This window comes from Parasteatoda tepidariorum, chromosome 2, assembly GCF_043381705.1.
Source record: "Parasteatoda tepidariorum isolate YZ-2023 chromosome 2, CAS_Ptep_4.0, whole genome shotgun sequence".
Classification (NCBI taxonomy): domain Eukaryota; kingdom Metazoa; phylum Arthropoda; class Arachnida; order Araneae; family Theridiidae; genus Parasteatoda; species Parasteatoda tepidariorum.
This window is the reverse complement of record NC_092205.1, coordinates 90,637,025-90,653,580: the sequence shown is the minus strand read 5'-3', so window position 1 is coordinate 90,653,580 and position 16,556 is coordinate 90,637,025. Positions and strand designations below refer to the sequence as shown.

At 30.1% G+C, this 16,556-nt stretch overlaps 1 protein-coding gene across 1 annotated transcript in view; it reads left to right on the top strand.

Annotated features, from left to right (window-relative positions):
* Positions 1–16,556, top strand: part of LOC139424914 (uncharacterized) — a 336,554-nt gene that overhangs the window by 36,595 nt on the left and 283,403 nt on the right. The window contains exon 3 of the mRNA XM_071177022.1: positions 5,130–5,276. Within this exon, the coding sequence (XP_071033123.1) occupies positions 5,130–5,276 (147 nt within the window). The remainder of the gene's footprint in view (positions 1–5,129; positions 5,277–16,556) is intronic.

The following is a 16,556-nucleotide window of genomic DNA, read 5'->3' as shown; positions in this document are numbered from 1 at the left end:
GGCCCCGTTTACATGAGCAATCTATTAATCCGGGGTAAAAGAAGGGTACAGGGATTTTACAGGGCAATGTATAATCGGTAAGAAAACCCGTTTACACGCAAAAGAATTTCAACCCCGGATTTTCAAACAACTTCCTCTACGTCATTGGTCACATGATAAATCGGAAGTAAGAAAATATATCAGCTGGCTTCTTTTCTTTTTTTTCCGCCATTATTTGAAACAAATTAAAATATTTTCACGTTCCGAGTTCCAAAACAAAACACATGGGCCCAGAACGTAAACAATCACGTGACTCGCAATGCATCTCGGGAAAGCGAGGTGAGCTTACCCTGCATATTTCCATCTCCTACTAGGAATTATTATACCCTTCTTTCAGTCCTTCAATTTTTCCCTGCGTAGGGGAAGAAGGGTAGAAAATGACGAAAATTCCAGCTTTTACCCCGCATTTTTGTGCATGTAAACGGGGCTTTAGAGTGAAATAAAAACCCGCCTTAGTCGCTTTGAAACATAATGAATTCAGCAACCGATTCTATTCGGTTCTAACACAATGTAAATAAATATTTATTCGAATGAAATTATGTGTATGTATTTTTATAAGAAATTGATCCATATGCGAGAACTAATTTGAAATTAAGGGAAAAGAGCGTTTCAAATTATATATTACTAAATAATATTCTGAATAATAATTAATAATAGTCTGACTGCTGTACGTTGAGGGTTAAAATTATTGTAAACGGCCAAGTACAAATGATAGGGGAAAAAATAATAGCCCGCTAAATAGTTATCTGTCCTCATTCTGTTATTGTATTTCAGATAACGTATTTTGATACTGCAAGTGAAAATCCAGTTAAAATTAGAATCCTTTAAAATGTGTTAAGTTATAAAACGCTTTTTTTTTTAACCAACTACGTTCGAATTGAACTGTTTTAAACCAAATACACGCTGATTGCACTGTTACATGCTATCTTTAATTGATTAATAGTTATAATTAATTTCCTTTCAATAATTATTATAATTAATATATAATAATTATAATAATAAAATAAACAAAAATAATAAATTAAAAGTGATTAATATGTTTAATTTTTAACTTCGGAAGTAATTAAGTATTTAGTGCAAAAATAAATTATTGTTTTTAAAAACATTTGTGTTCGTTTAAAATAAACTCGACCTAAAGGAATACTTCAGTCAATATTCAAATCTTAATTCAAGAGCGTTCAGACTACTTGGTACTGTACAAGAACTGAAATTATAAAAGAAACAGTACAACTTAACGTTTAAAAGAATAAATTCGAAATTATTAAACATAAAAAATCTAATTATTTTTGTAATTAGGATAGATTTACTTAAAGGGCCATGTCAATTACTTACTTCTCTATTATTTATAGCATAAGCTATGCACAACTTTTATTTCACCATATAATAATGAATTATTAAACTTATAAATTAGAATTACAAATTTCACTTAGTAAAAAATCTTAAATATCACTTGGTCAGGAAGATTTCCGCACCGTGATCTGCGGCAGAATAATCACCAAGGCTTTACAACTTCACCCACAAGAAATGAAAAAAAGAAAAAAAAAATTCGAAGAAGTGGATGAACTTGAAGGGTTAGCATAACCATAGCGCATAACTCGTAGCCACACCCGAGAAAAATTCTAAACGTTTTTTTTTCCTTCTTTTTTTTAATTTTCATGTTTAAAATCGATTTGGCGACGGCAGTTGGCGCGACAGATCATACTACGGAAATATCCTAACTCAGTCTTTGCCATATGAGAGTAGGGTGCTGATATTTTAAATGTTTAAATTTATGAACTACGTATAATCTAAGTCGATGTTTTCACAAGATGCCTTTAACATCAAATGAATATATTGCGTAATAATTGAGAAAATAAATATTTTATGCGGAGACGACAAAACATTGTTTTTGTTAAATCGGAAACGATCTTTTCAAAGAAGTTTAAAATATCCACTGAGTGGTCAAATTATTATGGCCACCTGACAGTTTTATGCAAAACGAGCTATTGTTTCACAGTATTGGCGCTAGAGGGCTAGATAGCTACAAAGGCAGGTGAACCATCAATTGCACTGTTTCGCGCTGAGATAAGGGCAAAAAACGTGACTTAACTGAGCTTGAATGTGGGATGATTGCAGGAGCTGGATGCATCGAAACCAGTATCAGCAAAACAGCTACTCTTGGGAAGTGTTCGAGTGCAGCATTTATTAATGTGCACAGAGAGTGGACTACCAAGCAGGAGACCGTGTCTCAACGCCAGGTTTGTGATCGTCACAGGTTACTGAATGCTCGAACTGAAAGGAGACTTGCCAGAGTTGTCCAGTCCAACAAAAGAGCAACACTACGTCAAATAGCGGGGAATCTTAATGAAAGTGCATTTGCGAACGAACTGTGAGTCGCACGTTACACCGTATAGGGCAGGGATGGCGAACCAATGGCACTCGTGCCATTTATGGCACGCGACACACTATTCTGGGCACGCCACTGATCACTAAGTTCACTACGAAGCATAATAACAATTAAATTAAAATTCACAAAAGCAAACAAAAAAAATTAAAAATTATTAAAAAAAAAAATTTATAATTAAAGCCAAAAGAAATTAGTAACCATAAAAAACAAGCTAACAATAAATAACCAGCAAAAAGAGATTCAACAGTCCTGCTTAAACTAACATCTTACAACCTAATATAAGTGATTTGTCATCTTATCTGCAACAACAGAATTCACACTGATGTTACTTTAAGTTGAATTACCCTTATAACCGAGACACTGCAAAATGTTTTTTTTCTTTATAGTAAATAAAGAGTTTTGATAGTATGTAGTATTATTATTTTCCCAATAATCACGAAGTCAAAATCATTTGACGGCACGTCTATGACCCCATTAAACAATTTTTTGAAAAAAATGGCACGTTGGTTTATAAAGGTTCGCCACCCCTGGTATAGGATATAGGAGCCGACGACTTGCTCGAAAGCCTCTGCTGTCAGTATTGAACAAGAGAAGACGTCTCCAGTTTGCAAGGGAGCTAAGGATTGGACAGTAGAGGACCGGAAAAGGGTCATGTTGTCTGATGAATCGCGTTTTCGAGTACTTCATGCAGATGGCAAGGTTTGGACATGGCGAAAACAGCACGAAAGCATGAACTCCACCTGCATTGCTACAAAACTTCAAACTGGTGGAGGCAATGTTTGGGGGATCTTTTGTTCCCATTGCATGGGTCCTTTGATTCCTGTGGAACACCGTCTTAAGAGCAAGGGTATTTTAAGTGTTATCGCAGATCAAGTACATCCTGTTATGTTAATGGTGCACCTGACGGGGATGGATACTTTCAGAAATACAATGCACCTTGTCATACAGCTCGTATAGTTGTCAGAAGGTTTGAAGAACTTGACGGGGAATTTACTTTTCGTTGGCCCGCACAATCACCATATCACAATACAATTGAGAATTTGTGGGATGAGATTGAACGGGGTATCAGGCAGCTAGATCTAGTGCCATCCAATCTGACAGAACTTAAAAGTGCAATTCATAGGATATGGGATCAAAATCCTCCTACCAACATCTCATAGAATCTGTGCCACGAAGAATTTGAGCAGTATTACGAGCTAAGGGTGCTCCAACAGTGTATTGAGTGGGTTGTCGTAGTAATTTGGACACTCAGTGTATAATTGATAATCAGTCCAAAAATGCAATGGTTTTAAACATAAGGTTAACTAACCACAGTTTGGTTAAAAAAATTACGAACTTTTAGTTATTAGGCAAAATTAAAAATAATTTTTTGTTTGTTGCCAAAGTGGGATCAATATGGGTATGTTTAATGAACTGTTTTTGCCCGTCACATTAATCTTAAGATAACTAAACACATCAGTTTTTAGTATGCTTCCATGACTTTTATTTCAAATTAGGCAGTGGTAAATAAAATAAAGCAAAGAATTATTATAGTCCCACCTTCTCTTAAATTTGTAATAAAATAGTTCGGATGCAAAAACTTTTTTCGTTCTGGAAATGCCACTTAACTGGTTCTTCCACAAAGTTTTTCAATTAATAAGGCTGAAATAATTTCAGTTTTTTTTAATTTAATATTATTTGTTGTCCTTTCCTGTGTCCTTACTCCCATTGCATGGGTAGTCCACTCTCTGTGCACATTAATAAATGCTGCACACGAACACTTCCCAAGAGTAGCTGTTTTGCTGATACTGGTTTCGATGCATCCAACTCCTGCAATCATCCCACATTCAAGCTCAGTTAAGTCATGTTTTTTGCCCTTATCTCAGCGCGAAACAGTCTTGTTAGAACTTGATTAGGATTTTGGAGCGTGTTCATTTTTCGATCTGATCCTTAATTTACTGTTAAAATGTTTATAAGTAGTGGTGGAACAAAGTTCTTTTAATTCTAATTCAATAAAATATTAATACACTACCTTTGGCATAATTGAAAAAAAAATTTGCTTGAACTGCGGAAAAACCAGTTGCAGATTTTTTTATGAAAACTGCGCCAATTACCTTAATAACAGTAGAACATTCCTCTGTGCCCCATATAACTTATTTTCCTTTTTGCCAACTTGTTATTAAAATCAACATTCACTGTTTTCTATAAGGACAAAGGATACCGCACCTCATTTTCTTCTCGCACAACATTCATGGGCATTTTTGCTTTTCTGCCAAAGTGCTGAGTTATGTAATTCAGTCTAAAATCAGTAGGTAAACTATAGTTTGTCTTAAGTAAGAACTCCTCTAGCCATTCATCTGGACCAGCGTCGGTGACTATGGTAACGAGGTATAACTATTTCAAGTAGGGATGTAAGGTCACTGTTATGGACAGGTTTTGGTCAGCGAGAGAAAGGGAATCTTTCTCTTCGGTCTATTGTGTTAGCCCTAGAGTGAGGAGAAGCTCTCTGAAATGCACTATTCTTGTTTCCAATGCAGCAGACGGCTTCAGACTTTGTGGCGGGGAAATTCTTACCATAGCCAAACTACATATATATTTTAAATTGAAATAGTTGTTCAAAATAAGCGTACAAGAGCCAATATACTTGTTATTATTTTATTGCAACTGAACATATGTTTATAACGACAGTGCTATTGTGTTATAACAGACTTTATTTGTATTGCAGAGCCGAAGAATGTGATTGTGTTTGTAGTGAGAAAGGTCCTTGCTGTTGCCACGGGGGTTCAGGTACTAGCTCGTCGAGTGATACCCAGGAAATTCCTCCTCAGGAATTCGAAGAATTCGATGGTGTTGACGACATTCTGGCTGTCAGGTGAGCGCTTATATCGTCACAAATTTACATGGCTTTCTGAAGAAACTTTCAAATATTGTTTTCTCACGTCACGTTCCATTCCGGGAGTTCAAAATTTTTTTTTTAACCATTTCACTATCATGCCCGAAATAGTCTCGGGCACAGCACTGGTGTTCCAAATTGTTAGGCCTGAGTAAAGTTTTTTCTGAGTGCATCGTGATGTTATACCCGAATATATATCGAAAGAAATTTATTTCGGATTCATCTCCTTATCATACCCGAAAAGCTGGTAAATTCAGCAATAAAGTTAGCAAATTTAGTAATAATAAGTTTAGTTAGTAAATTTAGTTGCAATTTACAACAATAGATGGCAGCACTTTACTGATGGTTTCGAAGGATAGAGATTTATGTTTGAAGTGCGTGCCATTATTATTATTATTTTTTTTTTTGAAAACTGGAGTCCAGTTCTTTGAAGCGTTATAGAGAGGATTTATTTTTTAAAAAAATTATCAAATTATTACTTTTTTTTCAGTTTTTAGAAAATAATTCTCCATTAGAAGCGAACTTTACCACTACCACGCTGAGTGGTAGCCGCCTCAAGCGAATATGCAGTGGCTACAAAACCTTAAAATTTCTATGCAAGTTATTCAAAAAATTAATTTTTAACTACCAAGTATATTTTATTTTGTACTAAACATTTGATTTTTGCAATAAACAAAATTGACAATTTATGTATCTAAATAATCAAAATAGCTTGACAGTTAAAGAGTTTCTGATTTTAAAACCATTTGTTTACTGTATGACTGGAGGGGTTGCGAGCCGAGCAATTTACTCGGGCTCTGTTGATGACTCATTTGCTTATGATTCTTTCATTTCATATGGCCCATTGGGCTAATAAATATTTACCAAATGCTTCTGCCTCAAGCAAAATGGACTTAAAATTATTATTTAGCATTAAACCTAAATTGATTTTCTCAATTTGATTAAATGTTTGCTCGGAGCATTCCAGGAAACGATTTCGTCATAAATGAAGAAAATCATATATTTTTCAGTCTAGAGAAATACCGTACTTATAGTTCTCAACCGTGAATAATTTGTAATTAGAACCAACATATAAATTTTATTTATATTTTAATAGGTTTAGTTTCAAAACATTTTTATCTATAGAAAGTTCGAATGATCAGAAACAAACTGATCGAAAAATTGTGCCATATTTTTGTAAACGTCAACATTGTGTAAACGTCAAAACAATAAAAAAAAAGTCCCAAAAGTTCGACCAGGAGAGCAATTGAAAGTTTGAATCTCTTAATGTTTATTTTACTCTTATGTTTCACCATATCTCGAATCTTATTGCATACAATTATAAAATTCAGAGATAATTTGGATAAATTTTTCCTCATTGGTGTTCTTCTAAAGAATTCTCTTCAAGGGCTTGCGAGGAGACCTTATTCTAGCATTTCCATCTGTTGTTATTCTAAGCAGAGAAAGAAAATTTTTTTTCTTGATTCTCTCTAATCACATTTATTTTTCTAACCATACATTTCGATAAAACCAAAATAAGAATACACTAACAGACGACTTAAAAAGTATTTAATCACAAAAAAATAGAGAGAAATTTAGAATTCAATCGAATATCAGCAAAAAAATCACAAATGAAAACTACATTTGCGAAAATCTAGACACTTATGATTGACACGCAACAATCCAACCCACGTACGCAAAAATCCAATAATTTGAACAAGAGTTATTCAAGGTAATACCAATTTTTAGAGCACTATCTCAAATTAAAAAATAAAAAACATTCATATCAGCTCTAATCAGTAGTAGCGATCTTAGCATAGATTTAATCTCAAATTGCTACCATTCCCGATATGAATATATATTTAGAACTCAAAAAACTAAACCGTTTGTTTTCTTATTTATGAAAGACCATTTTTACATAATATTTCTTAACTTGAGAATATTTTATCCATCGTTGAAAATTTTCTTCTTTTTCATAAAACATTCGCCAAGAAAACACTAAAAGGGAGAATATTCTTTTCTTGAATTGAAGGAAATATTCCAAAGAAATGAAGTTTTTCGGAGTATATACATTCATGTATGCAGTACCGAGAAACGTAAAAGCAAACGAGGTGCTGAATAAAGCAGCACAAGTAAAGGCATAGAAATGAATATTCTAAAAGTCATCTCCTGAGCACCAAATAACAACACGTGCTTGTTTCGTTACTTTTTAACAGTTACATAAAATAACCATTGCTTCATTCAACCGGATTGAAATTGTAGTTTTTAAGAAAGACCATATGATAGAGTCGCAATCATTGTTTCTTTTAAAAACATTTGCAAAATCAAAGGTTTCTTATGGGCCCTTAACTGACAGTGAAACACATTTTTTTTACCCTGATCACCATCCGATTGCAACGCAACCATTTTTATTTCGTTATACTAATAAACAGATCGTTACACCAGATTAAAAATTATTTAATTCAAAGATCCTAAAAAAGTTTTTATTGTATTAACATAGTCCCGGTATAAAGTGTATATATATATATATATATAAGATACAAAATTAACTAAAAAAACATATTTCTTTATTAATTAGTTTCTATTCGAAAATAACTTTTTCCAACAGAACGAACCCTCTCTAATAACATAATCCCCATCAGATATATTTGAAACTTCAAGCAAAGGATATTTTAAATAGAAAAGTAAATGAATATATCGAGATGGCTATCGAAAATCATTATGCCAAAGTAATTTGAAATACTCTACAAATACAATTTACGAAGCTAGAAAAGAAATGAAGTCAATGAATCCTGTAATCAACTCACATCTTACTGCAGATCTTTAGAGCTTATATCGAATACTTTGCTTCGATTGAGGAATAAATTATTCCTACGAGAAATGTTAGAGAAAGTGATACTTTTGTTTGCCTCTGCGTAATTTAATTAAGAAAAATCTCTTTAAGAACTTCGTTTACCATTTACTCTGTTTTTAAGTGTATAAAAATGAAAACATAACTTAAATCAAATAATCGAATCCGAATTTAAATTTTGGGTTTACTAGCTAAGTTACTGTTCTTTTCGCAGGGAGAAGAAAAGTAAAATATTCAATAAATCAGTACTAAATAAAACTTAAATCATCCAATAAATCGAAAGACATATGCAAACACAATTAATAATGCTAAAACAATTCCAATTCCATTTATTTATTATTATTTGTTGCTCTTCCCTGAGGATTTGTGCCATTAAATTGAACGAANGCATTAACATTTCATTATTCTTGGTTAACATTGGATGTAATAGTTTTATTTTTCTCACTGTGAAAAAGAGAATTCAAAATATAGTTATTGAAGTTACCTTTTTATTTTTTTAAAGCATCACAGCATAATAAAGTACTGAGATAAGGGGGTGTTTATTCACTGGATCACCAAACGATGAAAAACCAGTGAAGGAACAAGTGTTCCTTTACTGGTTTTTTTTTCTAAGTTAATGAAAATAAAAGATCAACTTTAATTTTTTTGTACCTTTAGTGATGTTCCGCATCAAAAGTATGTTAAAAATACGAAAAACAACTTCTAACCAGTAAGGGAACAGGCATGTTCCTTTACTGGGCACAGATTTCCCAGTGAATGAACAGTGTGTGTTAATATGTTGACACTTTAATTTTCAATTCAAGATTGCAAATAAAGTTAACATTTTCCAAATATTTAAATTTTATAATTTTAAGAATGGGTTTGTTTTTAAATATTTGTATGACTTCAGATTTAATGATATTTGTATGATTTTATTCAAATTTAAATTCATAAGGAGCATTAAAAAATAACCAAAATTAAGTGCTCCTTTACTGGGTGTTCATTCACTGGTAAGAGTCGTTCTTTCACTTGGTCTTCTTACTACTTGTTGTTTGAACCTCCAAAACTTTAAAACAATATTATGTAAGTTCTCTACAATTTTTTTTACATAATTTGCATTTAGTAACAAATATGTCGACACTGTCATTTAACTGAAATTACGAATTTTGAAATTAATATGATTTTTTAAAAGGCACGCGAAGCTTAAGTGTTCCTTCACTGGTATGTTTACCCTACTATGAACAAATATATATATATATTGCAGGTATTGAATTACAATTTTGCCATATTTTCTTTCCTCATTCATGTTCACGTTCTCGTGTTTTCTTTAGTATCGTCAGTATATTTTTCTAGTTAATTGCTTTACAAAGAGTGGGAGAAAGGACATCTTTACTAAGTCCATAAAACAACACACATAATAGTGAAAGAATAAAGAAACCTATTTAAAGGTATACAAAAATATTGCGTTGTTTTATTCAGCACATCCTTTGCTTTTACATTTCTCAGTTCTGCATACATAAATGTATACACACGAAAAGCTTTATTTTTTTTGAATATTTCCTTCAATTCAAAAAAGAATATTCTCCATTTCAGTGTTTTCTTTCTCTTTAACAATGCATGGCGAATGTTTGATGGAAGGGATGAAAATTTTCATCGATGGATAAAATATTCCCAAGTTAAGAAATATTATGTAAAAATGGTCTTTCATAAATAAGAAAACAAACGGTTTAGTTTCTTGAGTTCTAAATATATATTCATATCGGGAATGGTAGCAGTTTGAAATTAAATCTATGCTTTTAGAGATAGATTGTTTTAAGATCGCTACTACTGATTAGAGCTAATATGAATATTTTTCTTTTATTTATTTGTCTTTTAATTTTGAATGTGAGATTGTGCGCTAAAAATCAACATCACCTTGAATAACTTTTGTTCAAATGATTGGATTTTTGCGTACTAAGTGATAATCATAGGTGTCTAGATTTTCGTAAATGTAGAGTTCACTCATGATTTTTTTGTTGATATTCGATTGAATTCTAAATTTCTCTCTATTTTTTTGTGATAAAATCCTTTTTAAGTCGTCTGTTAGTGTATTCTGATTTTGGCTTTATCGAAATGTAAGGTTAGAAAAATAGATGTGATTAGAGAGAATCAAAAAATTATTTTCTCTGCTTTGAATAACAATAGATGGAATTGTTAGGCAAAAGATTTCACCCGGTCGGAAATTGTAGTTTTTGAGAAAGATCATATGATTGAGTGTCAATCAGAGTTTTTTTTAGAACATTTGCAAAATCGAAGCTTTTTATGGGTCCTTAACTGAGAGTGAAAGATATTTTTTTTTCTCTGATCACCATCCGATTGCAATGCAACCATTTTTATTTCTTTATACTAATAAACAGATCGTTACACCAGATTAACAACTATTTAATAAAAAGATCCTAAAAATGTTTTTATTGTATTAACATAGTCCCGGTATAAAGTATATATATTAAAAAAAACTAATCACTGTGTGACTTTATCCGAAATTTGTTTTTAAAAATTAATTTTTAATTTTTGGTTATTTAAAAAAGAACTTGTTAAATGTTTTTCAAATAGCGGTATAAGTTAATTTCTTGCATTCATTATTTTTATGGTATTTGTCAACTGGACACAGTTTTACACAAAGTTTATAATGAACGTAAATATATATTTTTTGCTATTTAGTAATTGTGAAACAATTTATTAGTTGAACATCTGATTTTAATGTTCATTAGTTAATTAGTTCCGATTTTAATATGTTTCTTAGTTTGTAGTTTAATATGTTCATTAGCTTTGATTTCAATATGTTTATCGTACAATTTTTAACCAATAAGGTAATATTATAGGATAACTTTAATGGAGTATTATATTATAAAGGAATACTATGAATAAATATATATATTGCAGGTATTGAATTACAATTTTGCCGTATTTTCTTTCCTCATTCATGTTCCCCTTCTCGTGTTTTCATAGTATCGTTAGTATATTTTTCTAGTTTATTGCTTTATAAAGAGTGAGAGAAAAGGCATCTTCACTAAGTCCATAAAACAGCACACATAATAGTGAAAGAATAAAGAAACCTATGTAAAGGTATACAAAATAATATTATTTGAATGCTATTAAACAACATTATTAGATCGATTAATTAAATCATTTTATGTTAATCGTATCCTAAATTGCAAAAATTGATAGATGTTTTCATTATTCAATGATCGAATTTTGGTTTGTAGCTATATCAAATGATAATAAATGTTGCTAAATAAAATTGTTGAAATTGCGATTATTTATTTTACAATATACTGTGCATTAAATTTCATTCTTAGATTCTAAGAGAAGAATTTTTTTTATAAAGATTTTCTGTATGGAATAGTAATATCTAAACTAGCTACTACTTAGTTAAAATTGATTTTTTTATCAGTATGTTTTCTGAAAATTTGAAAAAACAAATTTTTTTAAAAAATCTTTAAAACTAAAAATAATTATTTAAAAAAGGAGAATAAACAACCAATTTCAATTGTCGGGTACAATCGTGTTGGATCAAAATATATATATATATATATATAAATGCCATGCCATGCTTTAAATTTGCTATCATCCACTTAAAGTTTTAATAAATATATACATATAACGGGAAAAATCATATTACAAAANTTCTCAGAAGAATTTGATGTGAATGATATATATATATATATATAACATTTTACATCACCATCAAAATTTTTAACAACTCTTTCTTTCTAAAAAATTAAACTATATTTTCGAAAGATAAAAAAAATACATAAAAATAAAGGTCTATATGATATTGAAAAGAGTGAAACAGAAAATGAGTGATTCTATTAGAAATAATAGTATAATTAAAAGTTTCATGTGAATGTTAATAATGTCTCTAAAATAAATATTTAATGCTAGAAAATGGTATATTATTATTGTTTAAATTTAAAATTAAAACTATACAGCAGAGTCTACCATCTATATGTGAAGCATTTATTACACGAAAAAAAAATAATGTTTGAAAAGTTTTTAAATTGTTTCAAAAAATTCTTAAACCATTTTTTTTAAAACTTTTGTATTTTTAATAAATTTTCTTGTTCTTTTTTTTTAAAAGATAGTGTCTACCATAATTGCTGTGTGGTAAATAATACATGACTCTGTATTGCAGTAGATGCTATGATAAATCTTTAGAATATATTCATGAAAATATATAGTTTCTTATAAATAACTGCTGTGTTTTAAGTTTAAAAAAAATCTTGAAAATTATGTTGAATCAAAGTTAGGGAGACTTTTTTTAAAAATCAAGTCGTTGAAATTACAATTTAAGTCACAACTTTTAGTCATTTGATTAAAATTGATGATACTTAAATTCAATAATTTTCCACTTACTTCAAAATTCATTAGTTTTCTGAAAGTCCATTACAAAACACTCGTAATTTTGAGCTATAATAATCACTTTACTAGATCAATTTTAAAGAACTTGTTGCAAGTGGCCTTTATTTTTACTTTTATCTTCATTATTTTTTACCAATTCATTTCATTAAATTCAGAATATTAAAAGCAACAAATCTGTTTTCGACATTTTTAACGCGACAGAGAGATCACAATCGGTTTCAATAAAATTCCGATTAAGAAATAAAATAAAATCTGCTATCAGTAAATATATTAAAAATGTGCAATGATAATCAATACTTAGAAACGAATGAGCTAAATTCGTTTCTTTGAAACTAAGTAATCTTTCGATAATTTAACGAATTTACAAAGGACAATTGGTTCAAAGGTTTCAGCTTAAGTTATGAGCACTAGCATTTTTAAAGCACCCAGAGTTAACGATCTAGTTCAACCTTGTTCCAGAACGACCGATAATAAGAAAGGGTTAAACTTTTTCGTCCGATTGCGAACACTAAATTTTGCAATAGGCTTAAACTTTGATTGAGGTCTTTAAAGCCTCAGAATACAATCAGACCTTGTGTACGTAGTGCAATAGAATGAATAACGCTTACTATCCAATCAGGATTAAAAAAATATTTATGGTCCAACGTTGGGTGAAAATTTGTTCCTGATTTGGTGATTTAAACTGCTTTAAGGGGCACAAATAGAAATAAACAGAAGCAATTCTACAGTATTTAAGTGACACATTTATTTAAATGACAAAAGTATTTAATTAAAATTTAACTCAAGTGAGATATTTAAAAGAACAAAGGAAAGATAAATTAAAGATGAATTATTTTCAATTAGAAAGAAAAATTAATCGTCCCATTCTGATTGTGTCATAGCTCGAACTGAAGCGTTCTGCATTGGCTCAAAGAATTTAGGTTAAAGTTACAAAGTCGGTTAAAGTTACACATTTCAATAAAAACAATTTTTAATCAAAAGTTATGTATGCGTGTAAAAATTTCCTATTTTCAATTGAAAAATCCTCTTTAGTGAATAAGTTTCAAGTTCAGGAGGAAATATTTTTTTTAGAAATTGTGCATATTTTTGCCACTTGAAAAATTCTCTTTAACTATAAGCAAGTTTATTTATAACATAAATATTTCTTAAATTTTCAATGAAGCAACAAGTAATTAAAGCATAATTTTAATGATCTAAGCTGGAAATTAGGATACCCCGTCTTTCAAAAGCTATAAATAGGACTTCTGAAGAAGTATTTGATATGAAAATCTTTTGAAGTTTATGGCTATGAAAGCGCCTCTTTCGAAAGATCGCAAATTCAATTTGTTAGAAAAGGGAAATTCTTAATAGAAGTTGCCTTCAGACGAAAAATACATAAGAGAAATTTGCTTTTGTGTGAAATTGTTGGAAACACACTTTAATACCATATTACTATATGGGGGAAATTTTTTTTAAAAACCTTGTAGTTACAATTTAAAAAGAAGTATCCAAAATATTAGCTATTAATAACTGCTATTAACATTAAGAATATTATATGCTATTAATACTGAAAAGAAGTATCCATAATATTAGCTTTTGGATACTTTGGATATTTTGGATATCTAAAACTACCTTATCTAATTACTGTTGGGATGATTTCATTGGATAGAAAACTTTTTGAAATGACCAATAATAAACAAAGAAGATTCAGATATCTTTGGATATCAACAGCATAAGATTGAAAAAAGTTATATCTATAACATAAATTTGTAATTTAATGTTATTCAGATACGGTATCACACCTTTTTCCCATTGGCGAAATGGGTGTTGTTTTGGGTTTAATGGCCTGCGCACTTTATTTGGACGTCATTACACTTTTCAACTGTGTTCAAGAGTAATAGTAAACAGTGCGCATGCGTCGTCATTGCATGCGTTGCTATGGCGACCCTGCTGTTCTATAATTTTTTTAGAATTCTTTTTTTTTTCCTTCCTATTTTCACCAGCAGGCATTTTTAATGTATTTACCTTGGCCAAAGTATTTACATAATGATAACTTTTTGATCGCCAAGGTATTTACATAATAATAATTTAAGGTATTTTTATTTTCTTTTTGTTATTAACTTATAATTACTGTNGCGAATTTACCTTGGCCAAAGTATTTACATAATGATAACTTTTTGATCGCCAAGGTATTTACATAATAATAATTTAAGGTATTTTTATATTCTTTTTGTTATTAACTTATAATTACTGTCTTGACGGTGATTTTAACATGAATATGAATACTGACGAAGGAAGTTATTTTGTGAGGTCTTGAAACACGTATGTAGCTAGGATTTGAAAACCAATCCGATGACAAACACGTATGTAGCTAGGATTTGAAAACCAATCCGATGACAAACATCAATTTAGACAGGTTTTGCAACTCATAATTTGAAATGTTGTGACGTTTTATCGTAGTCAATCCAGAAAAGAAAAAAAAAAAGCATTTGACCAATGATTAACCAGTGATCGTAATCAAGCTATCACGAATTTTTTTCTTTTCGCTTTTTTAATATTATTTTCTGCTATCATTATGCTTTCGATTTTGATTATTTAAAATCAATTGATTATTCAACAAAAAAAAAAAAAAAAAAAAAATTAAAAAAAAAANAAAAAAAAAAATTGAAACTTAAGCTTAAAAAAGTCGTGCGAGCTAGGTGTTCTATTATTGTAATTTAAAGTAATCTTTTGATATTATACCTTATAGTTAGAAGATTATATCTTATAGTAATAAGAGATAATTACTTTGAAAATATGTAAAACTGTATCCAGTTAGCAAATGCAATAAAAATAATTAACCCAATTTACAATTGGAATGCGATATTTTAATACCCGAGAAAACACAACAAGATTAGAAATAACCGTAAAAATTATTTTTTCAAAGAAATACTGGGAAATAAATAATCTCTTAGACAATTTTTTGTAGCGATCAAAAATTAAATAGGATTTTAAATCAAGATGTTGCTATGGCAACCCAGCAAAATGGTAAGAATTTTAAAATTTCATCCCAATAGAATTGTGAGTTAAATCTGTGTTAATGCAATAAAAAAATTTGAGATTTTTTTTTATTGAACAATTTTTAACTTTAATGTGTAACAACCTGATACTCGCCAAGAAGCAAAAATGATGGGATCTCTGTTCTGGGCATAATTTATTATTCTCTGCATAATAATTCTCTAAACTTAATGCTCTGAACGACTTCTTAATATGACGCATTGATTTTTCCTTCCACTGAATTTAATAAATTCTCTCAAGAATTAGAATGGGTTGATTTTTTTTAAATAATAAGCAATGATTATTGAGCGCTGTATGAATTTCAGTAACTTCTGTATCGATTTCAGTAAATTAACAAGTAACTTAACAAAAATTAATTTTTAGCATTCTAATTTCAAACTCGTTCAAATCTTGTAGCTTGCTTTTCATTCGAATTTAACTTTTTTTTTTGAGAAAAGGATATTTGGTAATATTTGAAGAAAACTTCATTACTTTTTAAATAACATTTGAATTTCGTTATAAATTGCATTCGTTATTACTACATCTATTTAACGGTATCCATTGATATTTCTTCGATCTTACAAATACCTACCTAATAAAGCGGTTTTTACTTACCCTAAAATTTGTGGAAGATACCTTAATAACATGCGTGCTACTTTATTAATCTAGAAATGACTAGAATAACCGAAATCAAGAGAATGTCGACCTTCACCGGTGAATGTTCACAATCACATATTTGCTTTGGTAAATGTCCGAAATATATGCTAAACCTAGTTAAGTGTCACTGCACGGTACACATTTGCCCGGTATATCCTATATTGATGTATTTTTAAGGTTCAGTGCCACTGCCCGGTATGCCCTACATCAATGTTTTTTTAAGGTCAAGTGCCACTGCCAAGTATACATTTAACCAGTGCTCCAAACACGAATGTTTCTCCTAATCTATCCTCAGCAGATATTAAAATTTCGAATAAATATAATAATATCAACGATTAAATCAATATCAAATCGAATATAACAAATATATATATATA